Source organism: Mustela nivalis (genome assembly GCF_964662115.1).
Source record: "Mustela nivalis genome assembly, chromosome: 17".
Taxonomy (NCBI): domain Eukaryota; kingdom Metazoa; phylum Chordata; class Mammalia; order Carnivora; family Mustelidae; genus Mustela; species Mustela nivalis.
Genome location: NC_139036.1, coordinates 30,474,927 through 30,501,702, shown reverse-complemented (window position 1 = coordinate 30,501,702; position 26,776 = coordinate 30,474,927). Strand labels below are relative to the sequence as shown.

Sequence of the window (26,776 nt, the reverse complement as noted above, 5' to 3'; positions counted from 1 at the left end):
GGTTTCTACAAAAAAAATAATAATAATAAAATAATAATAATAGGTCACTAACATCATTATTCATGGTGAAAGACTGAATGTTTTTCCCTAAGACCAGGAACAAGGCAAGTGTGTCCACTCCTGCAAATTCTATTTAGCACTGTCCTGTCCAATGCAGTGGGGCAAGAGGAAAAAAAAAAAAGGAAAGAAATTAAAGGCATTGGGGCACCTGGGTGGCTCAGTGGGTTAAAGCCTCTGTCTTCAGCTCGGGTCATGATTCCAGGGTCCTGGAATCAAGCCCCGCATTGGGCTCTCTGCTCAGCAGGGAGCCTGCTTCCTCCTCTCTCTGTCTGTCTGCCTCTCTTCCTACTTGTGTTCTCTGTCCAAAAAAAAAATCTTAAAAAAAAAATTAAAGGCATTGAAATTTTAAAGGACAAAGTAAAACTGTCTTTATATACGATATGATCATATATGTAGAAAATTCTAAAGAACCTACAAAAATGCTACTATATGAGTTTGGTGAGGTGGCAGCAGACAAGGCCAAAATATAAAAATGAGTTGTGTTCCAATATACTAACGACAAAGAATCCAAAATTCAAATTGTAAATAACAATGCCATTTATAATAGCATCAAAAATATGAATTAGGGATAAATCAGAAGATTTATGAAATAAATATGAAATATGAAATAATTAGGGATAAATCAGAAGATGTGCAAGACCTACGAACAAAACATTCCTGAGAGAACTCGAAGACCTAAAGAATGGAGAGATGCACTTCGTTTATAGGTCAGAAGACTCAACATTGTTCACATGGTCCCAATTGTTTGTTGTGTCTCAGTGGTGTCCCGGCCTTCGGAGTTGAGAGTCCCTCCCAGGCAGGGTAGGTGAGGCTGCTGGTGAGGGGGAGGGTTTTGGGGGAGAGAGGGATGGGACCCAAGGTGCCACACTTGGGGAGCTCCTCACCCTGGGCAGTGATGCTTCCTGCTGTCAACGCCCAGAGCACCACGTGGTCTCTGACCCACACCACCCCTCCCACCCTTCTAGCTAAGGGCAGACACCCTCACCTTTGCCCCTGCACCCCTGGGGAGGAAGAACGTGCAACAGCCCATCAAACCTAGTTGCTCCCCACCTGGAATGTGGACTCCTCAAGCCGTCAGCAGCACCAGGGTGGGATGGGGGGTTCTGGGCTGGGTCTGCATCTCCTCTAGGCATGGAACGATGTGCAGGTCTCCTGCACACACCCTCCTTTGCAGGTCTCCCATACATAGCCTGTCCTCTCTGGACTCCTGCTGTTCTGGTCTATTAAAAGCGCCCCCCCCGCCCCGACTTTCAGGTGGAACTCTATGGTTGGCTCGCTTATCTGGTTGGTTTTTCATCCATCTATCGTGGCTATGCATTTGGCACAGGAAAGTCAGCATGGCGGGGTTTGATCAGTGGACTGCCCTGGGACCTGAGCCTTCTCTTGGGTTTCACCGTCCGGTGGCCGGATTTCTGCCTCCTGCCAGGATCCTGCCCCAACTCCAAACACCTGGCCCTGCCACCAGGGACTCTGGAGGCCGCCAAACCATCTTCAGAAAAGAAACCCAAGCACAGCTTGGTCATCTTGGTATTGGTTGGTTTTGCCCCAGTCGTCCTCAGAAGTAACTTCCGGGTTCTAAGGTCAAGTCCAAAGCTCAGCATGACCCTCCTCTCCAGGTGTCCTTTGCCCCAGGTAGAGCCCAGCATGGGTTTTGTGAAAATAGACTTTATTATAATAAAATGTCTTTTTAAACAAATGCCCCCACCATTCCACACCCCTGGAGACGGAGGCAGAGGGTGGGGGTTCAGTCGAACGATCTCCCACCACAGTGAAGGAAACATGCAGAGACACTCACCCGGCCACAGGGTTAGAGGGGTTGGTGAGGGTCAGGGTGGAGAGCTGTCTACCCCACTCTGAACAGGGGATGTATGAAAACACCTGCATAAATCTGTCCTCTTCCCTAGCCCCCAGACTCTGACAGGGACCAGAGGAGAATGATGCAAAAGAGAAATTGAATCCGATGAGCAAAATAAGGCAAACCCAACTCCTGCTTTCTGCCCCGCTGGCCCCCAGGTCTTTGGGGGGGGTGGGGCACACAGGGGCCAGGAGGTCAGGTGGCAGGGAGGAGGGGTGGAGCACTATGGAGCGGGGGAAGGCCCGCTTTGGCATGGCCTTTCTCCTTCCTGGGCCTGTGCGGTAGAAGCGACGTGGACGAGGCTGGACCGAGGCACTGAGTATGTACATATATACAGGGTTCTGCCCCGCCGGCCCCCTGGGAGGAGGGGCTCTGGGGAATCCAGTGCAAACTTGCCTTCAGGGGGAGGAAGACTTAACGGGATAGCCAGAGCCATCAAGAGCGGGGAGGACCAAAGAAGGGACTAGCAGAACGTGGCGGGAAACTAGGCTGAGGTGGGCGGACTGGGAGTCACAGGTCCTGGTTGTGACTGAGGTGCTCCACCACCTTGACCAAGTTTCTTCCTCGTTCCGCGGCTCAGTTTCCCCTCCTGCATCCAGAGGACGCATCCTTGAGAACCAGCTCTGACCTTCACCGAGTCTCTGATTGCCGTCCAAGTGCCACAGTGTCAACTCAGAAGAACGGGCGTCCAGGGCCCTACCCTCCCAGTGATCTGGGGGCCCCAGGTGCTGCTTCTGCCTGCAGGCTGGGCCACAGCATCACTCCTTCTTCCCAGAGCCCAGTTTCCTCAGGAGCTGCTTTCCCTTGGAGAGGAGACCCCACACCTTCTCGCTTGTGCCCTGTGCACCCCCAAGTTGAACCATGGGGAAGCTGCCAGGGCCAGGGGCCCAGGGCCAGCCTCTGGGCACCGGGGGCCCTTGAGTTGAGTGGGCCCAGTCCTGGAAAACGAGAGAAAAGGGGCAAAGTCAGGGCCTGACTCCCTGTCCCAACCGAGTGCTTGCAGACCTCTGCATCACAGACTATGGTCAAGAAACACAGCCCTCACCACCCCACCCTTGCCCCGCAACAGAGCTCAAAGAGGCCAATGCGTGTGATGCTGCTGAGGGAGTGCTGAGCTGGGAGTCAGAAGGGACAAGGTCCAGATCTGCTTGCAGAACCTGGGCAAGGCTTTCCCCTTCTCTGGGTCATCTCTATAGGGTACTGGGCTGACAGAGCTCCAGAGTCCTTGGACCTGCCCCTTGGGATGAGTGTCCCCAGTTCCCCCACGTCAGCCCCTCGCAGCAAAGGGAGCAAGGACCAGGACCACTTAGGGACAGCCACCTGCCCCGTGGAAGGCAGTTCTTGTGCTGCCTCACAGACAGCAGAGGCGGACCCCTGACTCTGTCAGGGAGTGGAGGCAGTGCCCACTCCCTGAGGAGGAGATGAGAACTGTTCTTTAAATGGTCTCTGAGAAGGCTGCAGGGGGCCTGGGCCAGAGGGCATCACTCAGGGTCCCTCACAAGCTCCGGAGGTTGCCATGCCGCTTCTGTTAGCATTTCTCCCTTATGAAGCTCCTCCGAACTCCACTGGCAACCGCGATGGGCTCCCCTTGCTCCAGGCCCACCCAGACCGTGCCATTAGGGGCCTAAAAGACAGGGTGAGTAAATAGGACGGCCACCAGGATGCCTCCCTATCTCTGCTCCCCATTCCCACATCCCTACTGTGACCTCCTGTGTCTTGGCCAGCCCATGTGTTCCCCAGCCCTGCCCCCCACTCCCCTTCCTCAAACCGCACCCCCTACTTGCCAGAGCCAGCCACTGGAGCCCAGGCCAGGGGCAGGGAAGCTGGTTGCCCAGCCTGGGGCCACTCCACCCAGAGCTCTGATGATGTGGCAGGGCCTTCCCCCAAAGAGGTCTCTTGGCACCTAGAAGTCTAAGCGTCTACTGCTAACCAGCCGGGACTGGTAGCCAACCAGAGAGCCCTGGGTTCTTCCCACTCCTTCCCAGGGCTCCTCCTAGAACATCCCAGGAGGGAGGAGTTGCTGGGGAAACAACTGAACTGGGTCTCTGAACCCCAGAGATGAATGGTTTGGGGTTATCTATGGATTTTGTTTAAGCACCCCCCCCCGCCTTTTATTCCCTCCAACAGAGAAAATTGAGAATTAGAAGTAAAATCATGCATCTGACCCCCCAACAGGACATGATGCAGAGGACAAGGGCAGAGAGACTATTATTACTGGTGACATTGCTGTATCATGCCTCGGTCACCAATAATAATCACAATATTATAAGACCATAGTCATATGGTATCATAATATACTGAGGAGTCACGATATGGCTCGGACACAATCTTCTATAGCTGCAGGAGCTATAGAACACGAGCGGTCCACTAACACGGGGCAGGGAATGCTAAAATGACATGTATTCCTGTAACAGCTGGCACTGCCCGGAGTAAAGGCAGGGGGAGGGGACGATGATCCTACACCCAGATCTGGCTCGCGGCAAGATCTCCCTCGCGCATCCCCTGGGAGAGACAAGAGCCAGGTTGGCTCCAGTAAGGAAGACAGAGGAGCGCTATCTGATGATGGTGATGTAAGGGGCAGGGACTCACAGGAACAGAGGGGGCCAGCCCCCCACTTACACGTTGCTCTCTCTATATATCTATCTCCATCTAGCACTGGACTCGTCTCCTCCTCGTTCTCTGAAGAACAGGGAACAAAGAGAGGAGATGGGTTACGGACTGACCCACATGCTCCCTGCCCAGGCACCAGATCACCCAGCTCTCACGAACTGGAACTCTGCACAGCCTCTGCCTTTGGAAATCCTGGAGATGGGAGTGCAAGGTTTCCCGCTGGGGCCTGGCCTCCTCCCCCACTCCCTGCCTTGTGAGACTGGAGCGTAACTGTATTCCCCCATTGCAAGGAGAAGGAGGCTCTAGGAACAAGGACCCGGGATGCTGGGCCCTGCTGGGCAATTGTCTTTAAAAGGCACCTGGGAGGGAGACAGACCCGACAGGGTGGGAAGTTCCCTGAAACCCAGGCTATGACTAGCTAGAGGTGTGGGGGCCAGGGGTCCTTTTCCATGAGGTCCCCTCACCTACATCAGCAAGGGGGTGTGGGCAGCTGGGTCAGATGGGCCAGGGGTCAGGGTCACAGCCATCATTCCTCTGTGGAGAGGGGCACATACTGGGAGGGAGCTGGCCCTGGCTGGGCTCTCCATGGCGGTTTCAGCCTGGGCACAGTGCTCATCTCTCCCCTCCCATGACACTGTCCTGGTCCCCCCACCCCACCACTCTGGCAGGGTACAGCCCCAACTGCTGAGCTGGGAGCCCAGCTCCTCACTGACCTGGCTCTCAGCCTGGGGTGTCCCAGGCTCCCTGTCAGAGCTGCTCGCCTCAGGCCCAGGGCCTTCCAGGAAGTTGGATGGAACCAGGCCCCTCTGTCCATTGAGTTCCCCCTGGGGAGGAGATGCTGGTGAGACTTGAGCCCAGGAAAGAGGCCTCAGGCCCTCCCCCTTGGCCCCGGAGCCCCTGGGGAAACAACATGAGATCAGTATCATTGTCATGGGCAGTGACTCAGCCCATTCCTCTGGGCTTTCTTCAGGAACCCTAGCTCATCCCCTTCCTTAGCTCTAGGAAGCCCTCCCTGAAAGGGCGGGTGAGGGGCATATCCCAATGTTCTCACATAGTAGAAACCATCATCGTCCATGTCCCCGAACACAGTGATGATGTCCCCAGCCCGGAAAGGCAGCTCTGCCTGTGGAGAGCCCAAGAGGAGGTGTGAGCCCTGAGCAGGTGCTGCCACCACCCCCCTGGCTGGGCTCCCTCTGTGGGTCCTCACCTCCACGTCCATGTTGGGGGAGCTCTCCCGGGGGTTGTAGTCAAAGGCAGCCACCATGGTTCGGGGAGATTTCAGGCTGGCAGAGGAGACGTGCTGGAGGTGGCCTGCAGAGGGAAAGGGGGAGAGGCCTAGGGACTCTCTCTGGACTGCCCCCTACACCATACCACCCTCCCCATACTGGAGGCCTGCTGACCCCCTATTCACCACCTCTCCACTAGCTGCAGCCCCTGGCAGGAGCCCGGAAGCACCACCCAGCCCCACATCTTTCCCAGTGTCCCCAGCACAGGACCAGCCCCTCACCTGCATAGGGTTGGGCAGCGCTGTCCGCCTCAGCTGTGGGGAGAACATGCGAGTGAGCCCTGCCCCTTGCTGCCCTCCTCATCCCAGGCTGGGGATGGACCGGGGCAGGCAGTGTGTCCAGCATCACACAAAATGTTCTGAGAGCGGAGCCAAGCCCTTTGGGTCTGGTAGTGAACTAAGACCCAGGAAAGGTAAGTGACTTGCTCCAGGCCAAATAGAATTTGCAGTCGGGTGCGATCTGGAGCAGAGGTCCCAGCAGACCGCTCCCTGCTCCCATTAAAAGGGAGACCCCCAGTGGAGGGAATGGATGTGGATGAAGGTCTGCCCTAATTCCTTTTACCGGCTCAAAACACCGCCTGTGTCTCCCCAGAGAGCCCAGCAGTGCCCCCCACCCCCACTCATCCCCATAGGCCCCGACGAAGAAGGGGGTCTCACCCACCTTTCTTGGAGCGGCGAGGCTTGGGGGGAGGCCCAGCTGTGCGGGCCGTAGCGTAGACAAAGGGACCATTCCCTGATCCAGAAAAGCAAGTATTATGTAAGAAAGAAACTGAGGCAGGGGAGGGGGAATAGGATAGTGACTCTGGAATCTCCTCTTTGATCTGTGCCTGGCTTCTCATGCTCAAGTCTCTGAAGGGCATTCCTCTCCCATTCCTAAGCTCCAGCATCTGAACTACGTGGCCCAGCTCCTCTGCAGCAGACCCCTGCTCCACACGGCAAGCCTGCTGCTGGGGCCACACTGGCCTCAGTCTCTGCAAGGCTGCAGGCTCTGCTGGACTCTGCATGGATGAGGCTCCCGGCCACCCTGGACATACAAATTGCTCAGGAGGGGCTGAGTTGGAGGTGGGGGAGTGGGTAGGGGAGGTAGGTACGAGACAGCCGCAGGTCATACCTGAGCCTTCAGAGAGAACATCCAGGGACAAATAACCACGCTGGAATAGCTGCTGTCTCTCCACGGGGCTGTCCACAGCCACCTCGGCCACCATGTTGCAGGGGACGTAGCCCATGCGGCCGTCACCCTCACCGCGGTAGAAGCCATCGGCATCCTTGTCCCCAAACACCTGAAGGAGAGACCAGTTGTCTCAGGAGGCCAGGGCAGCTTGCTCCCTGGGGCCCAGGCCCTGAGCTCTGCAGCACCCCAATCAGGATTGCAGAACGCTCTCCCTTGTGCGGGCTATGAACTGGGAAACGGGGAAAGAACTAAGAATAAGGATCAGAGGGATGAGAGAAGATGGCCCTTTTCACATGCTCGTCACTCACTGCCTGCACATCCGTTCCCCCAGCCCACCCCTGACTAGGTCTCTGTAACCTCAGAGCAACGGCAAAAAGCCTTCAACAAATATCTGGAGACCCAGCAGAAACTGTACCGCTAACAGCAGCGGTTATTAGCCTGTGCTGTGTGCCGGGCAGCTGACGTCCTCTGCATGTACTGAACCTGAACCTGACCCTCGGCTGCCTCTGTGAGGCAGACGTGATCATTATCCCTATTTTACCAATGAGGAAACTGAGGCCCAGAGAGGCTGGTTCATCTACCCAAGGTTGCACAGCTACAAGCAGCAGAGTCATCAATTGGCTCTGGAAGCTGTGTTCTCACCCACACAGGCTAGGACACCTCCAGGACAGGAGAGGAGAGAGAACCGCGGGCCCACAGTAAGTCAGTCACCTTCAGGATCTGGCCCTCCCTGAAGGGGAGCTCCTCTTCCCCAGCATCGGGGTTGGGTGACATTGACACAGGGTCATAGTCAAACAGAGCCACGAAGACCCTGACAGGCAGGTCCTGGTAAACCATCGCTTCCTCTGGGGGGCTCCTCAAAGGGGCTGTGGAGACAGAAATGACCATAAGCTCTGGCCAAAGGGTCGGGTTAGGAGAGGTCCTCTCAGCCCAGCCCGGCTCCCATCAGGTGCTCACCCAATTCAGTGGTGCATGCCCTGGGGGCCTGGACCCCTCTCCGTGGGGGGCCCCTCCACCCAGAGCCATCCTGCCCTCTGGGCTCCCCAGTCTCTGTTGCCTGCAAAGAGAGGGCAACAGACAGCAGAAGTGAGCCACTGGCCCACAGATGGGCAGTGCAGCAGGGGCAGGCCCCCGCGGACGCTCCCCAGCTCTGCCCCGTAGCACAAGCAGCACAGCCGAGCGGGGGCACAACATTCCTCTCCTGGAGCCTTGGCCAGTCTTGCGGAGACTTCGGACACCCCAGTGGTGGGAGGAAGGCGGGAGGGGAGACCCTGGCTCCAGCCAGCCCAGCAGATGAGTGCAGTTAGAGGGGACTAAGGTCAGCTCTGGGAGCTGGTGGAGGAGCGTGAGAGAGACGAGCCCCTTCTCAGGGTCAGTGTCCAGAAGACATAGCTAAGCAGAGAAAAGGGCCACCCTGCCCACAGGCGGTGGGGGGCTGGCTGGCGGCAATTGGTGACTAGCGGTCCCAGAATATTGTGCGTCCCAGTTCCGGTCAGCAGAAGCAGCAAAGCAGTGGAATGTAGGTGGGAGGAGGAAGGGGAGGGAGCCCAGAGGCCCAGCCCCACCTCTGCGGATGGAGGCGGCAGCGTGGAATGGGAGCGGCTGGTGGGCAGCAAGCAGAGCCACCAGGCGGCAGCAGGCAGGGGGCTGCCAGGGTGGGGAGTGGGCACGGACCCGGGACGGCGGCTCCTTAGCTCTGCCAGTCGCACTGCGGCCTCTCCGCTCTGGCTCCCCCTTCTCCCAGACCGAAAGGCGTGGGTAGGGGTTGGGGCCAGAATTAGCCTTCAGAGGCCCCCTGGACCTTCCCGTGGGGGCTGTGCCCCAGGCCTCCCCATCTCCGAGGGAGCAGGAGCTGGTGATGCTGACGCCCCCACTGCCTGCTTCCTGCTCGTCCTCAGAATCATATTCGATGCTGATTTCCAAGCACTTGGGGGAGAGGCAGCTGGCCAGGCTAGATTCTGGGGCCCGGCCACGGGAGCACCTCCGGGAAGGGGGCGGCCGCCCTCTCCCACCAGTATCTGGCACACTCTTGGTCCCCTCGCCCACAGTGGGGCTGCCCCTCTCCCGTGTGGGGCCTGGTCGTCCAGAGGCCTGGGGCCCATTGCTGAGAAGTCGGCTGCAGTGTTCACGGGGATCTGGGGACCGCCTGCGGTTTGGGGGCTTCTCGGGGGAGCCACTTCCTCGCCTCCGGCTGGTTCCGCCCACTAGTCCAGGCACATCTTCCAGGCGGTCTCCAGCCCTGCAGGGCTCTGGTGACAAGGGACACGGGCCGGGTCCTCGAGGCTGACTGCTATCACAGCTCAGCCCCAGTGCTGCCGGCTCAGGTGGGCCCGGGTTTCGGAAAGAACAGCCTGTCCCTGGCCTTTCCTCGTCTTCCTCATCCTCCTCATCTTCCTCGTCCTCCTCTTCCTCCTCCTCGGGGATGCTAAAAAGCTTCTTGCTGCAGAACTGCTGGAGGGGCAGCTCCAGGATCTGCTCCAAGATCTCCTCGTCGCTGTCAGTCTCACAGAAGGGCTCAGGCTGGGACTGGGGCTGGGGTGGGGGAAGGGCAGCAGGGAAGAGAGGTTCATGGGAAGAGGAGAGAGCTGTGACCTTTGTCCTCCAATGAGGGCAGGGGTTGCAGGGAACCCCATAGCCCTCCCTCAGCTTCCATCAAGGGGAAAGACCAGAGAGGGGACTGGCCCGAAGCCCCGCAGCACAGCCAGAGCACAGCCAGAGGAGGAACTGGGAACACACCCAAGGAACAGGCTGCCTGGATGCTGGGGCCCAGAGGGACAGAGGGACAGGGAGCAGACTGCTCCTGTAACAGCAGAGAGGCCTCCCCAGCCCTCCCTGGAAGCTCCCAGCAGGGATCTCAGATGGCTGGGGCTCTGCATGTGGTGAGCAGGAGAAGGGGCAGAAGAGAGCTCCTCATCCTCTTTCTTCCCAGGAAGGCAGAGGCCAGTCCTGAGCAACTTCCTATCAGCTGCACGGGACAGGGCCCAGGCCACACACCTAGAATGTTGCTGGCACTCAGTGGTGGCTGGAGCAGCTGCTGGCACGGGGGTGGTGAGAGGCCCCGGAACCCGAGGTCTAGGGCCCACCAGCCCCTCCTCCCCCCATTACCTTGGCCCCATTCTCCCTGATGCTGTGGCCAACAACCTGCTTCTGGAAAGAACAAGTCGTAGAACCCAGCTCCTCTTCCTCCTCTTCCTCCTCTTCTTCTTGAATGTCTGAGAGATCTGAGTTGCGACCGTGGTCCACAAGGGAGTTCACCAGACGGCCCCCGAGCTCTGCTGCATCCTCCCTCTGCGAGAGGGGAGACAAAGAAGGGGAGAGGGAAGGGTGTGAGGAGGCCCAGGGGGCTCTGGAAGGGTCGGCCCCAGCCAGAATGACGGGGCTCCCTTGGCAGAGGGGGAGGGGGTCATGTCCCAAATGGGAGGTGTGCACAGGGTGGGGGCAGGGAGGTGTGGTGAGAAGAAGGATAGTAGCCAAAAGGAAGAGACACCTGGGAAAATGAAGTGAAAAAGCAGCAAACTTGGAGCGTAGACCAGAGCAGAAAATAAATGAAGAGGATCCCCCAGATTTGGGCTGGCAGAGGCAGGGAGGCAGGCTCCAATTCTGAGATGGCCCAGAGTGTCCCCAACCCCGTACCTCAGCCCTAGGCCTCGGCCCAGATCCTGTGTCTCCTCCAAGGCAGGCCTCAGCACAGGTCACCTGCTGGGCCAGTGCTCCCTGGCTGGAGCAGGGTGCCCGGAGAGCGTCTTCCTTGGCCAGTGGCAAAGCTGCAGGGTCAGGAGCTCTCACACTCCCCGTTGGCTCGCTCGCCCTCCCATCCTCTGAGGCACCCAACACAGCTGCTGCAGCCTCCTTCTGGAATGGCAGGCACTGAGAAAGGGCCCAAGACCTAGGCTTTTCTCCCAGCCTCCCCTTGCTCCCCCCTCCCCCAGCATGGTACCTGAGAGCAAGATACTATGGGCTCCTCCTCGTGGGATCCTTTTGGTGTCTCTCTGGCAGGGGGGCCCCCAGGGGGCTCACGAGTTCCACACGAGTCAGGGCGCCGGAGGGGTGAGCTGGGGTCTCCAGGCCCGGGGGAGGCTGGAGCAAGGGGTAGTCTGGCCTCGGAGCCTGGCCGCGGTGAGGGGCAGGAGACGGTGACTGGCAGGCAGGCAGCCACCAGGGCTGGGGGAACAGGAGCTGGAATGGAGTCGGCGGACTCGCCGTGGGGTGACATGGTGCGCACGGTCACCTTGCTGCACACCTGCAGCAGCTGCAGCTGGGACAGCTCCACCAACACGCTGCCCGCCGTGGGTGAGGCCACCTCCATGATCTGCAGGGTAGAGGGGACGTAGCTGGGGAATGGAGGCCACAAGGGCCACATGTCAGGACACGAGGGCAGCAGTGGCCGTTGGCGTCCTGCCAGGCATTGCCCGGTAGCCTTGGTGCGTCTCCTCTCACTTAACACCACCCCTGGCCACAGGGCCCTGTTGGTGGCATGCTTTTTGAATTGTAGTCACCTGCTACCTAAGCCCGGGCCCTCAACCAATCTGCTGGCTCCGTGGCGCCCACCTGCCAGGGGCAGGGCAGCTGTGTGCCAGGCTGGGGAGACTCAGCCTCTGAGTGCGGCAAGGAGAGGCCCCCATCCTATTCCCAGGGCACAGGGAGGCAGAGTCCCCAGGCCGTACCTTCTGTCCATCGGCATAGATGGCATAGCCTGTGACCCGAACACCGTTGGAGGTGCCGGCAGCGTCGATGGTTACTGGGAGCCAGCTGATGACCACGATGCCAGGGGAGGGTCCCGGCTCAATCTGCACATCCAGGGGGGCATCGGGTGGGCCTGGAAGGAGGAGGGCACAAGACCCAGCGATGCGGGCACTCACCTCGAGATAGCAGCCTAGTTGGCACCCCCCCATTACGCCCACAGCCCCGCCTTCTGGGTGCTCCAGAGAGTCCAAGTCCAAGTCGGAGCCCCAGGCTGCCTACCTGCCGGGAGCGTGGTAAACTGCAAGGTGGCGGCCCGCTGCTCTGGCCTCTCCCAGCCTGGTCCCCGGGACTCTCGAGGTGGGAGTTGAGCCTCTACTCGGGCCTGATAGAGGGTCCCAGGCCGCAGATGGCAGAAGGTGGCCCAGTAGGTGCTGGGGCGCGCAGGGGGGCACTCTTCCCCATTGAGGTAGACGGCATGGGCCAAGTTGCTGTTGCCGGGTACCCAGGTGATCTCGGCAGACGTGGCCGTCAATCGGTGGACCCGCAGCTGGCTAGGTCCCACCCTGGCTTGGGTACCCACCACCAAGCAACAGCGCAGAGGGTCAGAGCTGCCCTGGCTGGTCAGGGCCTGCACAGAAACATGGAGGGGCCCGGCCCGCAGGTCCAGGTTCTCAAGCACAGCCTTGGGGGGCACCCCTGGCCCCAGGGCCTGATGCAGCTCCCCATTCACGCAGATATGGTAGCCCCGTAGCTCCACGCGCTCAGGAGGTGGCTCCCAGGCCAGCACCACACTGTGGGCAAGCTGCCTGAGTACCACCAGGCTGCGGGGGTAAGGCACAGCAGGGGGCCCACCCAGGCCCTCAGGCTGGGGGCTCAGACTGAGCTCGTCCCCTGCAGCCTCATCCTCAGGTCGGGGCTGGCTGCGGCCCCCACTGCTCTGGCCCCCGCTACTGCCGCCACCCCCTCCTCCGCTCAGGAAACTGAGTTCGGGGCCTGAGCTGTGGGACAGATCGGCCAGCTCCGGAGGGAGGGAGGTCAGGAGGTCATCGTCGGACACACGCTCTACAAAATTGGAAGGGACCAGGCCCCTTCGGCCATCCATGAGCTCCCCTGGCAGAGGGAGGGCAGGGAAGGGGAAGACAGAGAGGAGGTAGAGAAAAACCAGTCCAATAAATGCATCTTAGCTTTGGTTAGTGCATGATCTTAAGCATTTGACTCAAATCAACATTTATCTGTGAGCACTTTTTAAAAGACAAGAACAGTCAACAGTAGGGAGTTTTTGCTAATATTCCCAGGAGCGATAACAGCCCCGTGAGAGAGGACAGTGCTTCTTAAATTTTCATGCGCATCGGAATTGCCTAGAGATTTGTTAAAATGCAGATTCTGACTTAGTTAGGTCTGGGCAGGGCTGTAAGTCTGCATTTCTAACAAGAGCCTAGGCGGTGCTAAGCTGTCAGAGAAGGTCCCTTTTCTGAGATGTGCGCTGAACCGTGGCTAGGCAAAAGGTCACCATGTCTGCAACTTGCTTTTACCTCATTTCTCTTTTTTAATCTACGGATGGAGAAAGCAAATATGACAAAATGTTAACAACCGTTGAATCTAGGTGGTGAGGATACAGGTGTTCACCATATCATTCTTTCAACTTTCAGGGTGTTCGAAAACGTTTCTACTACAAAGGCCGAAGGAGTCGTGGACAGGGCGCCCTTCAACTTCCCTTCGTGGAAAACTGAACTCCTTGAAGCACCACCTGGTCAGGGCAATGGAAGCAATTCTAGGGACAAAAGACCTGAGTGCTAGAGAAGATTCCCCTGCAGGTTCTAGAAGAGATGAGGACCCACCTCAAGCTGGGGGCCTAGGAGCATGACTGGCGGCCAGTCCAGGCAGTGACCCAAGATAGGTTCTGTTACCTTCTGCATGTTCCCCTGAACACGTGACAACCGAGGGATGCCCAGGAAGGAGGAAACTGGGCACACAGCGTGTCAGGTCACAGCTAATTCCGGAGAAGGGAGAGGGTTCCCAGGGAACAGACAGGCTGGGGGCTGCTGGGCCTTATTTGGAGGAAGGGGAAGTAGGGGCCTGAGCTTAAGGAAGAGGGTGTGGAAGAGGAAAATGGGTCTGAGCATCAGGAGAGCCAGTGAGTTTCCCCAGCCTCCTCACTCTCTGCTCATGCTAGGAATGAGAGAACGTAAGGAAACTTGAAGAAACAACAGTGCCTTCCAATGACTTAGATACTGTAAGCGCTTGGAGTGGGTCGACTGGTGACCTCCCCCAGACATGTCCACATCCTAATCCCTAGAGCCTGTGGCTGTGACCTTATTTGGGAAAAACATCTTTGTAGATGTAATTAAGTTCAGCAGCTTGAGGAGAGATTGTTATAGATTACATGGATGGGTCCTAAATCAAATAACAAGTGTCCTTCTAGGAGATGCACAGAGCAAGACACTGAGTGAAGAGGTGGCAGCAATGGAACTGCAGAGGCAGAGACAGGGGTGACCTGCTCACAAGTTAGGAAACCACCGGAAGCTGGGAATGGGGAATGGAGTCTCCCCGGGGCCTCTAGAGGGCATGAGGCCCTGCCAACACCTTAATTTCAAATGTCTGGCCTCTAGGAGTGTGAGAGAAAGCATTTCTGTTGTTTTATGCCAGCCAGCGTGTAACCTGGTCTGGCAGCCTGAGGATATCAGTATAAGCACTGACGCTAAGAAACGGGATGGGAAAGGTAGGAGGCTTCGCACCAAGCAGACCCACTGCCCAGAAAGGCTGGTGCTGGAGCCCCAGCCAGAGCCAGGTCCCAGTTCCCAAGGCTCAAACCTCGGGCAGCGGTCCAGGCGGCACCAGGCATAGACAAAGGCATCACTTAGCTAAGTCTGTTAGGGGTGGAGGCAGGGGTAGGGGGTGGGGAGAGGGCATCTTGGGCCCAGCTGTCTCCAGGCCTTTAAGTCTATCCCAGATGGAATAGTTCCAATTCTAGTAATTTGTGGTTAGTTACTATTTTGTGTTTTGGCTGCCCCCCCTTCAAGAAAAGGTATGGGCTCTGAGTTTTTTTTCACTTTTAAAAAGCGTTTTTTTCCTGGGAAATATTTAATCCCACTTCCGTTATGCACATCTCTGGGGAGTTCAGCTCTTCACCATCATTCACGGCAGCTACTCAGGGACCAGCCTCCAGGCCCGGGGAAGGGATGCTGAGCGGGCTCGAAGCCCCAGCCTTCCAAACCCCAAGCTTTGGGCCTTGTGGATTCAGACCTGGCTTCTTTCCTAAATCCCTGTCTGTGGTTTCAAGGTCTTCTTCCCAGAGACCCCCTGCCCTGCCTGCGCCACAACCCAGGCTCGGCAGGCATAGCATCGTTCTCCCTGCCGGGCAGCCAGGGCCACCTGGGAAGTGTCCGGAGACTGTTTCTTTGGCAGGTCCTGCCCTGGTGTCCAGTCTCAGTCACGGGGCAGCTGCTCCATTGCCTGAGCTCCCAAAGAGTCCTGGAGAGCTGCCCTGTAGCCCACGCCCCACCTGGGCCTGGACACCTGCTGACTAGTTCCTAACTCCGTTTCCCGGACTCTGGACCCTCATTCCTCCTCCTGACACCGGCTGAGTCCAGTGTCAGATCTAAGCCACTCGCCCGACTCTGACGTCACTGGAGTTAGGCACCACCCCGCCCTGTCCGGTAGCACAAAAGCATATTGAGCCCGAATTCCCTGTGACGCCATCCAATATGCAGACGGCGGCAGGCCCTGTCCTGCCCTGCTTGAAGCAGATCTGCGGCCAGACCAGCTACCCCCTTGCCTAGGTCCGTTCCCCAGGGGCTGCCTTTTAGCAGAGTCAGAAAAGTTCTGGTGGGCTGAGCACGCTGGGGAGAGGGTCTGGGGCATGGGGTGAGGGGTCTCTGGGAAGAAGAGCTTGAAAGCAGGGGGACGGACACAACAGCGCTGCTACCATCCTACCTTCAAAAAAGCCATCCTCGTCCATGTCGCCATAGACGTAGATGTACTCGCCAGCAGTAAGAGGAAGCTCTGCCTCTGGGTTTTCATTGGGGCCCTCGAACGGGTTGTAGCTGTTGAAGGAGGTGCGGAGAAGGAAGAGGACCTACAATCCATCTTCGTGTCCCGTCTCCTCTCTCCCATTGTATGAGGTCTTTATGGTCCCTTGGTGGTCCACCATGAGCCAGGGAGAGTGCTTCCTGTGCCCACCCAGTCCAACTAGGCTGAGAGGACACGTCCAACCAGGACCCCCGTACCACTGCCACTACCTCCAGAGGCCTCTATCTTCTTCACCTGGTCCCTTCCTCCCATGCACCCGAAACACTAGGGAAATGGGGAGCAGGGGGAGGCACCCACCTGTAGCGTGCTAGGAAGACCTGGATCCTGGCTCCTCCCCGGCTGCCCTCGGATGCTGCTGGGAGCAGGGAGACACTGTCTGCCTCCAGCTCCTCCACCTCGCTGGCCGTGTCCACCTGTGGACAAACAGAAGGGGCCAGTCGTCTTCAGGACCCAGGGCCAATGGCAATGCAGGCAGGTTTCCAAGATGAGCCAGAGGACCCACTGCTTCAAGAAGGGATAGAGAGCACCTGCCAGACAAGGCCAGCAGCAATAAACCCTGATGTTTTCTGAATCAGCACCTGGGCCCACAGGCCCTGGCAGAGCCCCACTGCCCTGGCAAAGGGGAGTGAGAATAACCTGGATCCCTCCTGAGTTTTGGCCTCTACTGCATGGGCCCAGTAAGGTTGCTTTCCCCATCTGAGCAGAAGCCATCCAGCCACACCCGTGTGGGGTGGGCGATCCATGGCAGTTTGTCTCTTTAAGGGAAAAACACAGCAAAGCACTCCAACTGGGGAGAGCTGGAGGCAAGGAGAGAGAGGCTGAAGAGTCCTTGCATGGAGGGTCCTGAGCGGGGAGTAGGGAGGCCCCCCAACCACACCGCCAAAGACGGCACTGTCCTCCTTGCCCACAAGGGGGCAGTAGAGGCTGGGCTGGGTTCTACCAGGTTCCACAACCACAGACAGCTGGGCCGCTCCAGACCTGCCACCCTTGCCCCCCCAAGGCCACCGTTTCTGAGGTTTGGGAGGTAGAGAGAGGGACAAGGTATCCAGCACTTGATAATAAGTGTGTGCCCTGCAGTAGTGCTCTTCTGTTTATTTTCTCATGTAATCCTCACGACAATACTACAAGGCAGGTTTTATTAGATCCCAAATCCTGACAAGGAAACCAAAGCCCAGAAAAGGTCAGAGACTCGCCTAAAACAGAGGTGGGAAGGGAATCCCAGAACCTGTGCTCTTTCCCACACAACCATCTGCTTGTGCCTCAGACACTCGCATGAACAGTCTCATTACACGGATCCCGGCGCCGAAGTGTCTCCCTCCATCCAGCTCCGTACTCTGGGGCCTCTCTAAGCCCCGGAGGGGCGGAGCTGGGCAGCCCCTAAGTAGGGCCTGCAGGGACCCTGGAGGGCAGGGCAGCCTCCACCTGAGCTCCTTGCCCTTCAAGGAAGCCACAGGCCCTTCTCTCCCAGGGCCTGGCTCCACTTCCCAACTTGCGACCCCCAGTGGCCAGCAGCCACCCCACTCCTGGGGACACCAGAGGAGGATAGGGCCCCCTCCCCCCCCCCAGCCCCTCCGCAGCACTGACCTCAGGCGTGGGGCATGACTTGGGGCTGTTGTGGATGGATTCGGAGCGAGAGGAGTTGGAGAGGGACTCTGCCTTCTTGGCCGTCCTTCGGGGGACCCCGGTAACAGTGGTGGGGACAGGCTCAGACGACTTTGGGGTGCAGCGCCCAGGGGAGCCCGGAGGGAGATCAAGGTCTAAAAAGAAGATGGCACGTGGTCTGTGGCCTGAGGAGGGACTAGGGAGCAAGGGTGGCGCCGCTCGGAGAGGAGGGTCAAGGCCTCCATAGCCATGGTTGTAAGAGGGAAATATTTGGGGGAAACTTACTCCATGGAGGTGGTGGTGCTTTACATATATTATCTCACATGATCCTCACAGCAGCTTGATGAGGTGCTCTGAATTTTTCTGTCTTATGGCTTAGGAAACCAGAACCCACAGAGGTCTAGTGGCATGCTCAGAATCATGTGGGCTGACAAGTGAGAAGGGCCTGGGGCCCCTGAGTCGGACTGACTCCCGGCTCAGCTCTTTGCAAGCCCATACTACCAGCTGCTGATTCCTAGGGTCCAGCTCCAAGCCTTGACTGCAGAGTCTTGCTGGGGGAGAGGAGCAGTGGCCTAAATGCCTGGCCAGACTCCAGAAGAGCTTCGCCTAGGAGCTCATTTCTCCCCCATCAAAGCTTTGTTCTAGCCAGGCCTGGCTCTAATTTGCTGTGTGACTCTGGGTGAGTTGTTAGCCTTCTTTGACTCCGAACACCCTGCTCTATAAAAAAGCTCCAGGCCTGGGGATTCCACACTTATATCCCTGGGGTCCACCTTACCTTTGGGGCCAGACCCACGGCAGGGCTGGGGAGTGGAACAGCAGCAGGGGGGTGGGGGATGGTCCCCAAGGGTACTGTAGCCCAGGGCAGAGGTGAGTAGATCCAAGGGGCCGGGGTGCAGGCGGAAAGCTTGGAGCTCCTGTGCCAGGAGGCTGAAGCGCTCTGTTTGGGTGCGGCACTGCTCCTCCAGCTCTCGAACCCGGACCTGGGCCAAGACCTCCCATAAGCTACCAGGCCCAGCCAAGCGGCCAGTCCCATCCTGTGCCCTGTCCACATGGAAGGAGCCCACGCTAGACCTCAGCTCATATCCACCCAGCCCTAGGCCTGGGCACCAGCCCTCAGCCTGGTGGCCCCACTGCCTTAATAGTGAGGGTGCCTCCCACTCCAGGCAGTGGTACTTCCTGCTTCCAGCTGCTTCTAGGCCAAAAGGAATAGCACCCACTCCCCGTTCCACTGCCAGTCCCTTCTCAGCTCTGCGGCTTGTCACCCTCCCACAGTCAGTGACCCAAATCCCTACCCTTAAGAGAGAACCCCCCCCCCACAGGAGCTAGGGACATCTTTGCGGCAGGAAGGAGCCATTTCTCAAGGAATTTTTCTCAGGTTTCAGAAGCATCCCAACATTTGGCGCCTCTCCCCTGGCCAAGGTCAAGAGGAGCATGGGTTAGACTGGTGATGAACTTCCTTAGGGTCTGAGAGGCTAGGTTTTAGAGGAGGGATGGCCTCGTGTCTGCCAGGCGCTGTGGCAGGTCTGGGTCGAGGAGGTGACACCCCCCCCCACCCGTCTATGCGTTCTTGGGTCTCTGCTACCAGTCACACCCTCCTCTGTTGGACATGAGAGCAGGGGCCACTTGGACCTGAGGAAGGAGACATAGCTCAGCCAGCCTGGAGAGGTGTAGGGGAAGGGACAGCCCAGGGAGGATGGGGGCAAGGGGTGTACCTGCATGGAATCCAGGGTCGACTGTGGCAGGAAAGGAAAGCACAGAGGACAGGTTAGAATGGCTCACCCTGCGAGTCGCTGTGCAGACAGGGAGGGAGGGAGGGAGAGAGGGCCCAAGTGGACACTACCTGGTCGGCTCCCTCGACTGACTGGGCAGTTCCTAAACGGAAGGATATTTCAGGGTGAAGGCAGCCTCTGGGGGTGGGTGGCAGTGGGGGAGACTGCTGCCCCCAGACCCAAGCGCCCCTGCCCAGCTGTGCCCTTGCCCAAAGTAGGCCAATGGTGGAGGGTGGTTCCCAGGGCTCTGGAGCGTTTAAGGGCCCTTCCTGCAACCCCACACCCCCCACACACACACACCTCCCAGAGTCCACTCCAGCTCTCCCTGAACTTCCCTGCCTTCCCCCCGACACTGGTGCTGCCGCTGGCTGCCTGCAGGGACCCTACCTCCAGCAGCTGCACGGCCCCTTCATGTTCCCTCTTGGCTTCTGCCTGGGCCTGCATGGAGGAGGCAAAATGTGGGAGGGGGAGGATGAGGAACAGGGGACAGGATAAAGGGAGAGGGATAGAGGAGGGACAGCAAGGGCAAAGGGAGGGAAGAAAGAGCAGAAAGGTTGGGGGGGGGAGGGGAGCTGGGAAGGGGAAGGCTGAGGGCCACCGAACTCCCACCCCAGAACCATACCTTAGGTCAGAAGGTAACAGTGTCAGGGAGAGGGAGGCCTGATAGTGCTTCTCTCTTTCTGGGACATCCACCCTCTGGGTTTACCTCCTACCTCTTGGGATGCTCCTTCTCAGTCTCCTTCGCCTGCTCTCTGTCTTTGGCCCTTTTGGAATGTTAGGGTGCTGCAGGGCATGGGGCTGGGGCCCCTCTCACACTCTTCACTCTCTCCCCAGGGGTCCCATCTAGTCACACAACTGGCCACGTCGATGACTCTATAATCTTCATGACCAGCTTCCCCAAGATTCCAGACCCGTAGGTCCAACTGTCTACGGACACGTCCACTTGTATGTTTTTAACTCACAACCCAAACTTAGCCTAAAGTGAAGTCAGAACTCAGTACTCCCTAATTCTCACATCTGTGGCCCCTTCAGCCTTTGCCTCCTCAGGCCTGTCTCTCAGGGGCTACTCAGCAAATGGCTGAAAAGAGCAGGGGCGCTACGAGAATCCTATGGAGTCTTGTCAATTCTAGGTCCAAAATATATTTTAAGTCCTCCCCCTTTCCACCTGCCCTGCCTGCGCTTTAGCCCAGGTGGACATCCTTGCCCACCTGCGGCAGCCCTGACACCCGACCGACCACCTGCCTCCTCGCCTACTCCCCCAACCCCTACACTTCGTGGAGCTGCTCAAGTGATCTGATTCTTGCCTATTCCTGGGGTTCTAGTCTAGCCACACTGCTCTGGCCCCACACTCTTTCCTGCCACAGGACATTTGCCCATTGATTCTCCCACCTGGAACACTCTTCGGTGGGCTCCTTCTCAACCTTAAGGTATTAGAGGTCTTCCCTGGCGCCCTCTCTAAAGTGGCCCCTGGCCCTATCCCGGTCATGTCCCACCTGGGCCCGTCAGTGGCGAGGTTCATCTCACTTGAGCATCTGCTTATTTGTTGACTGGTCTGGGACCTGTTCTTTCCCCACCACTGCTGCCCAGTGCCTGGCACAGAACATGGCACTCAGTGGGTGTTCAGTAAATGCTCACTGGATGAGTGGACGACTGAGGGCTCCAGCGGCCTCCCAGACCTCCCTGCCCCCTGCTCCCACCTGCTGCAGCCTCCGGACCTCCTCTTGCTTCTCCTGCAGGCTGAGCCGGGCCTGCTCATGCTCCACCTCCAGCTGCTGCCTCCGCTGGGCCACCTCCCGCATGTGCTGAAAGACAAGAGGTCAAGGCCAGGGCCCCCTGTCCACTATTCCTGTAGCTCTACGATGAGAGAGCCTCAGATCCTATGGGTTTCAGTACCCTTTGTTAAAAAGGAAACCGAGGCCAAAGAAGGGAAGGGGTTGGCGGTACCAGGACTGGACCTCAGACCCCAGTGCTCCACACGGGGCACATTCGACCGTCCCATTTACTTCTCGTACCAGGGTTGGAGACCCTCCTCCGACTTCCACTGCCTCCTCACCTTCAGCACCTGCTCCAGGCTCTCCAGCTTGCTCTGCAGGCCCTGGCTCTTGCGAAGGGCCGAGTCCCTCTCCTGCGTCACCCCCAGGAGCTGGCCCTTCAGCTCTGCATTCTCCCACTCCACCTGGAGAAGGGGCAGGGAGCCAAGTGTGTCAGCCTTGTCCCAGCAGCTCCCTCACCCAGGGGACAGTGCCCTTCACACTCAAGCCCAGTGTGGTGGGAGAGGGGACCAGGGCTGGAACCCTGGTCCCCCTTGCCCAGGGACCAGGGTTCCAGCAGAAGCCCAAGCCCCATGGCGATGGGCAGAGCGGCTACCTGCTCCTTTTCCGTGGCTCTCCCACTGAGCCGAGAGTTCTCCTCCACAAGGCGGGCATTCTCGTTCTGGGCTTCTCTCAGCTGCAGTTCCTGAGAGACCGGGGGAGCTTTGGGGAGGGGGCTCGGCGCCCACACACCTCCTCACCCCACACAGAGGACCTGGCCCTCCCAGACAAAGCCTTCCTCCCCCACCTGGACCCTGTGCCAGGCAGGGCAGAAGAGCCCCGAAGGACAGGAGGGGTGAAGGCAGAGCTGAGAGGGAGCCCACCACCTGGCTGGACTCCGGGAGGCCCCTGGGAGCTTACCAGCTCCTCACATCTCCTCTGCTTTTTCCGGGCTTCCTGTTCCAGACTCTCACATTTCTTTCGCTTCTTGCTGAGCTCTGACTCCTGTGGGGTCAGAACCAAGGGCTCCTCATGTGGAAAGGCAGACCTCCCCACAACTGGTTGCCTCGAGCCCTTGACCTGGGACTTACCAGCTGCTGCACCCTCTGCTGTCTCTCAGGCTCCCCTAGGACAGCCGGTGGGTTCTCCACATCCTCCTGGGGCGTGGCCTGGAAATGCCCAGGGATGGGGGCTGGCACCTGAGAACAGGGCCCCAGGGCAGCCGGCCCCCCTGCCCGGCCTATATGTGGTAGGCTCCCACCCCATCTCACAGTCAGCAAAGCCATCCCTGCTCCAGAAGAGAGAGTGACTGCTACCTGCACACAGCTCCGGCTCACGGGGGAGGGCAGAGGCGGCACCCCTACATCCTCTAGACATACTGCTTCAAGATCCTGAGACCCGTGTGTGCCCTGGGAGATGGGTCCCTTATCCAGGCCAAAGCTTTCCCTTTTTAGCTTCCAACAGCAGCCCTGCGCTGCACTCAATAACCGTCCCGGGTGTCCTTCAGTGACTGGCAGAGAGCTAGGAGACCGCCCGGCGCCCCCAGGGATGTGGTGCTCCCTGAGCTAGGAATCCTGGACCATCGGCGCCCCGGCTCTGCCTAGAGCATTGTAGGCCGGGCCAGACCCTCTCCCTAGCTTCCCCCCAGCCCGCGGCGCCGCACCTGAGTTTCTCTGTGTCCACTCCAGGGGAGGGCAGCTCCTGGCGGGAGGGGCCTCTCGCTCCCTGGGCTGGGCAGAGGGGCAACACCTGTGCGAGAAGCGCTCCACGCCCGGAGGCCTTGGTCGCTGTAGTGCCCCTTCTCCCACCCCTCTTGCCAGAACGAGGGGAACCTAGGTGCCGCCCAAGTAGAGAGAATGGAGAGGAGCCAGACCTCTAAGTTCTGGGGGTCCGGAGTAGGGTCCCAAGCCCTCGCGACAGCAGCTGCCGAAGCCCAGCACCCAGGGAGGGTCGCCCGTACGTGGAGCCGAGGCGGATGCACCGCCGCCCCCGGGGGGCCGGGGCCGGGCCTGGCGGACCAGGCCGGTGCTGAAGGGGGCGTCCCCGCGCTAGGGCGGCGGCGGGAGGCGGCGGCGCGGGCTGGGCCCCGGGCCGCTGCCAGGGCAACCGGGGATTTGCGGCCGGGCCGTACCACTGACTGCGCGACAGGGGCGACGGGGCGCAGGCCTGCGGAGGGCGGACCCCGAATGGCCGGGGTCGGCGCGGCGCAGGTACCGGCGACCCTCCCCTCCGGGGTCCGGAAAGCTCCCTCGGGCCTTCGGAGAGCGCACGCCACTGGCTGGTCCTCTGGGCTCTGCGCGCCGGTGCCGGGGGAGATCCCGGAGCCCACCCCCCATCTACATCCCGCCCCCATACTTGCCCCGGCGCGGGAGCTCACCTCTCCCGGGGCCCCCGGGGCGGGAGCCCCTGCTCTGGCTGTGGCCGCGGGGCCGGAGGGCCGGATTGGCCGGGGTGGCTCCTGCTGGTTGCGCAGGGCGATCTGCCGCTGCAGCCGCAGCACCTCCCGCTGGGACTCGCGCAGCAGGCGATCGAAGTCCCGTACATGGAGCCACTGGGGGCCCTCCTGGGGTTGGTGGGGACAGGGAGGGGAGTCAGGCCTAGCCCTGACCGCCCGGGGCTAGAACCCGCCCCCCACCTTGCTGGAGAGGCTCCGACGCGCGTAAACGTGCAGACCCTTCCCTGCGTACATGCCTGGTCATAGGTGCATGCTTATCCGGCCACATGCTTCCGCAAACCCGTGTGCAGTCACGGTAACTCATTTACTGGGCACTCACGGTGTGCCCGGCACTGTGCTAAATGCCTTGTGAACATCGCTTCACGCAAGTGTGAGGTATGTGTGGATTAATACAGCGAGACCCGCTGGCATACAGCCCGAAGCCTGGAGCACAGAGATTCCCAGGTCTGGGACTCGAGGCTCCACCCCCTTCGGTTCAGGCTCCTTCTCCCCGCTCCCACCTGGGCCGTTGCCAGGGGAACCTACTCCCCAGCAGCTTCCACCTTCCTGCTTCATTTGCATCTCATCAACATCTCGTCCACATCCCACAAGCCAGGCAGGCTGCCCCCGTGTAAGGCTGATGGGGAAGGGGTGACCGGGCCTCGCACCTTGCCAACCAGGGTGAGCCTGGCCTGCAGCTCCCTGCACTCCCGCTGCAAGGCAGCGATCTGCTTGTCCTTAGCCAGCAGGGCGCTGGCTGTCTCACTGAGGTCCCGCGCTCGCTGATGGGCCAGGGCCTTCTGGCACAGCTCCAAGCTGGCCCCAGGACGGGGCATGGGGGCACTCACCTGGCCAGAGGAGGGGTAAGGCCAATGGTCATCTGAGGATTGGGACACATCTCCCCTCCTCAGCTCCTCTCAACGGAGGGTTAGGATGAAAACCTGGAAGTGTGGCCTCCTGCTTACCCCCTGTATTGGGGGCTTTAGGGAAAGGCTAGCCTCACTTGACTCCATCCCAGCAAATCCTCAGACAGGACTGAGAGGGTTAACTCCACATTCTAGTTGAGGCCCAAAGGATGCTGCTAATTCAGGGCTGCCACTGTCATGGGTCTTCATCCCTGCCCCCACCAGCTCTGCACCCAGAGATGAGCTCAGCGGGAGGTTGCAGCCAGCAACAGCACGTGGTAATCCAGAAACCTGCTCCCTGCCTCTTCAGGAACTCCCCGCCCAGCCCTTCCCTTCCTCCCCATAACTCCAGAAACCCGGCCTCCCAGCCCAGCCAGCATTTGCTCTTCCTACCCCTTGCCCCCCCCCCCCCATTCCTGCTTCCTGGGTGTTAGGAGTCCACACCTCCTAAGACCCACTCCCTCAGACCTGGTCGGGCTTTCCTCTCTCCCTGGTCACCCAGCCTCCATCCAGCAGCCTCCCAGCCTCACCACCTTCAGGTTAGTCTCCTGCAGCTTCCGGGCCCTCTCCTCCAGGCGCTTGGCAATGACCGCCAGCTCGGCATTCTTCCGCTTCAGCCTCCGCACCTTCTCCTCTGTCTCAGGGAAGCTGCTCTTCCTCTGACAAGGGTCAGCCAGAATTGGGGCATGTTGGGAGCACCCCCACGGACCCAATCCTAACTGTCCAGGACTTGGGTTAGACCCCTGGGCTCACAGTGGCGTACTCGGCAACTCTAGATTGGGGTTCACTCTCTCTGGGTCTTGGGATCATATCCCCTCCAGGTAGCCCTCACTTGGAGGCAGAGTTTATGGGATGGGGAGGCTGCTGAGGCAGAGGGCTGGGGTGTCTGAGTCTGCCTTCCCCCAGCTCCAACCAGGACTCAGGACTTGCTTTCCAAGCCTCACCAGCATCTGATTTTCCTCCTTAAGGATGGCACAGCGCTGCTGCAGCTCCCCCAAGGCCCTCAGCAGCTCCAGATCAGGCCTGTCCCCGCAGCCAGTGTTCAACTTGCCCTGGCCCAGGGAAGGACAGAGCATGGCACCTCAGGAACACACCCTCCCTAGCCAGAGCCCTCCATATGGAAGCATCCTGCCTGCCAGCAGTCTAGGGAGACATGGAGATGAGAAGGTTCTCCTCCTATGTCCCAGGCCTTTCAGAGATGAGCTTAGGAGGCCCAGAGGGGGCCCACACTGGCCTCCTCCATCCCTGGTCCCCTCTCTGCTAGTCCCGAGTTCTTTCCGTCTTTGCCCATCTCTTCCTGGGAAATGCCATCTCGAGCTCCCAGCCCCACCCCTCCAGGTTCTTTATGGGCCCTGTGTCCCCTTCCTTCCCCCAAAGCCCTGGTCCTTCCATCTTCTATAGGAGGTTGCTCACATTACCCCAAGCCTTGTCCTACCTGACTCAGCCCAGCACTGAGCCCCATCCCCTGAATCTGCTTCCTCTGAACTCTGAGTCCGCCACGCACCTCCACAACCCTCACCACCCCCACCCCCCAGATCCTCTAGCCCCCAAGGACAGAGACTCTCGGAGGATACATAGACCATCAGAGAGAGAGACCCCAGAAGGAAGGGGTAGGGGCAGGGCCAGATGCAGCAGACAGGCAGAGAGTAAGAAGGACAGACATGGCAAAAAATGGAGCCCCTGAGATTCCTGCCCAGTGAAGGCATGCCATACAGTCACAGAGGGACCCCCAGACAGACAGGCCAGGAGAGGAGATGCAGGCCGTGGGGTGGCATATAGTGCCCAGGCTGGAGGGCATCATGAGAGGCCCCACCACGTAGACCCCAGCCCTCCCCAGCACCCCCGTACCTTAGGAAGAGCCTCCACCTCCTCGTCCTCCCGCCTCGGGCAGCTGGGTCTGGAGCTCACTGCTTGGTGCCTCAGGCCGGGCAGCCCAGTTTTGGTTCCTTCGGGTTCAGTGCCCCCCATCGCCCCGGGGCTCTGGGCTCCCTCAGGCTGGGAGCTCTCCTCAGGCTTCAGCTCTCCACCCTGCAGAGCTGCTGGAATGTCGGCAATGCTTAGGGTCCTGCCTCCGGGGTCGCTCCCCTGGCCCGGAGTCCAGCTCTGCCAGGCGGGCAGAGCCCATGGCTCCATGGCTCTGGGGTCCCCCAGCCGTGGGAGGGGTGTCAGTTGCTCCATGATCCTGCCGAGGGGCCCCAGGACCCAGGCCGGGGGACATCACCCAGCCAAGCAGAGGGGCCGGCGAGGGTCATGCCAGGCCAGACCCCCCTCTTCTCCAAGCTCCTGGCTTCACCGAGGCTCCATCCGAGGTTGGCCGTTCTTCCTCACCCACAAAGGAGGCTGCAGGAGTCGGAGCTGCCAGAGGCGAAGCTAGGGGTAGGCGAGCTATGTTTGCTCGCGGCTGTGTGTGCGCCGGTGTATGGAGGAGCGAGGGTGTCCCCGTGGGGGCAGGGAGGGTGTGCAGAGGCCACCAGCAGCAGCGCCTGGGGGAAGGTTGGCGTGTGTCTCCAGCTTGGTGTGTCTGGGGCAGCGCTGCCCTGGATGGGTTTGGAGGACGGATGCCCCCGCCTGTGTGTGTCAGGGTAGTGGTTCTGCGTGTCACTGTCTGTGCCTGTTTCAGAG

The 26,776-nt window shown here is 59.5% G+C and overlaps 1 protein-coding gene across 12 annotated transcripts; it reads right to left on the bottom strand.

Moving 5' to 3' along the window:
• Positions 1-1,709: 1,709 nt before the first annotated feature.
• TSPOAP1 (TSPO associated protein 1) lies at positions 1,710-26,424 on the bottom strand. 12 transcript variants are annotated; one of them, XM_082705972.1, is made up of 32 exons: positions 26,003-26,424; positions 25,099-25,206; positions 24,685-24,813; positions 23,918-24,097; positions 23,193-23,378; positions 21,907-21,984; positions 21,737-21,820; positions 21,432-21,521; positions 21,118-21,240; positions 20,762-20,866; positions 19,452-19,502; positions 19,008-19,028; positions 18,071-18,275; positions 17,278-17,450; positions 15,991-16,106; positions 15,598-15,707; positions 11,944-12,774; positions 11,646-11,797; positions 10,919-11,290; positions 10,615-10,833; positions 10,087-10,269; positions 8,656-9,513; positions 7,939-8,038; positions 7,693-7,847; positions 6,922-7,090; positions 6,472-6,543; positions 6,033-6,065; positions 5,733-5,836; positions 5,577-5,648; positions 5,239-5,349; positions 4,535-4,594; positions 1,710-2,853 (listed from the first exon to the last, which is right to left on the bottom strand). In XM_082705972.1, the coding sequence occupies exons 1-31, from the start codon at positions 26,330-26,332 to the stop codon at positions 4,565-4,567; spliced, it is 5,550 nt and encodes a 1,849-aa protein (XP_082562098.1). In that variant the 5' UTR covers positions 26,333-26,424; the 3' UTR covers positions 1,710-2,853; positions 4,535-4,564. The 12 variants fall into 12 exon arrangements, with proteins under 12 accessions (XP_082562098.1, XP_082562100.1, XP_082562099.1 ...); XM_082705974.1 differs by having other exon boundaries at positions 10,123-10,269; XM_082705973.1 differs by having other exon boundaries at positions 10,615-10,830.
• Between the last annotated feature and the right edge of the window lie 352 nt (positions 26,425-26,776).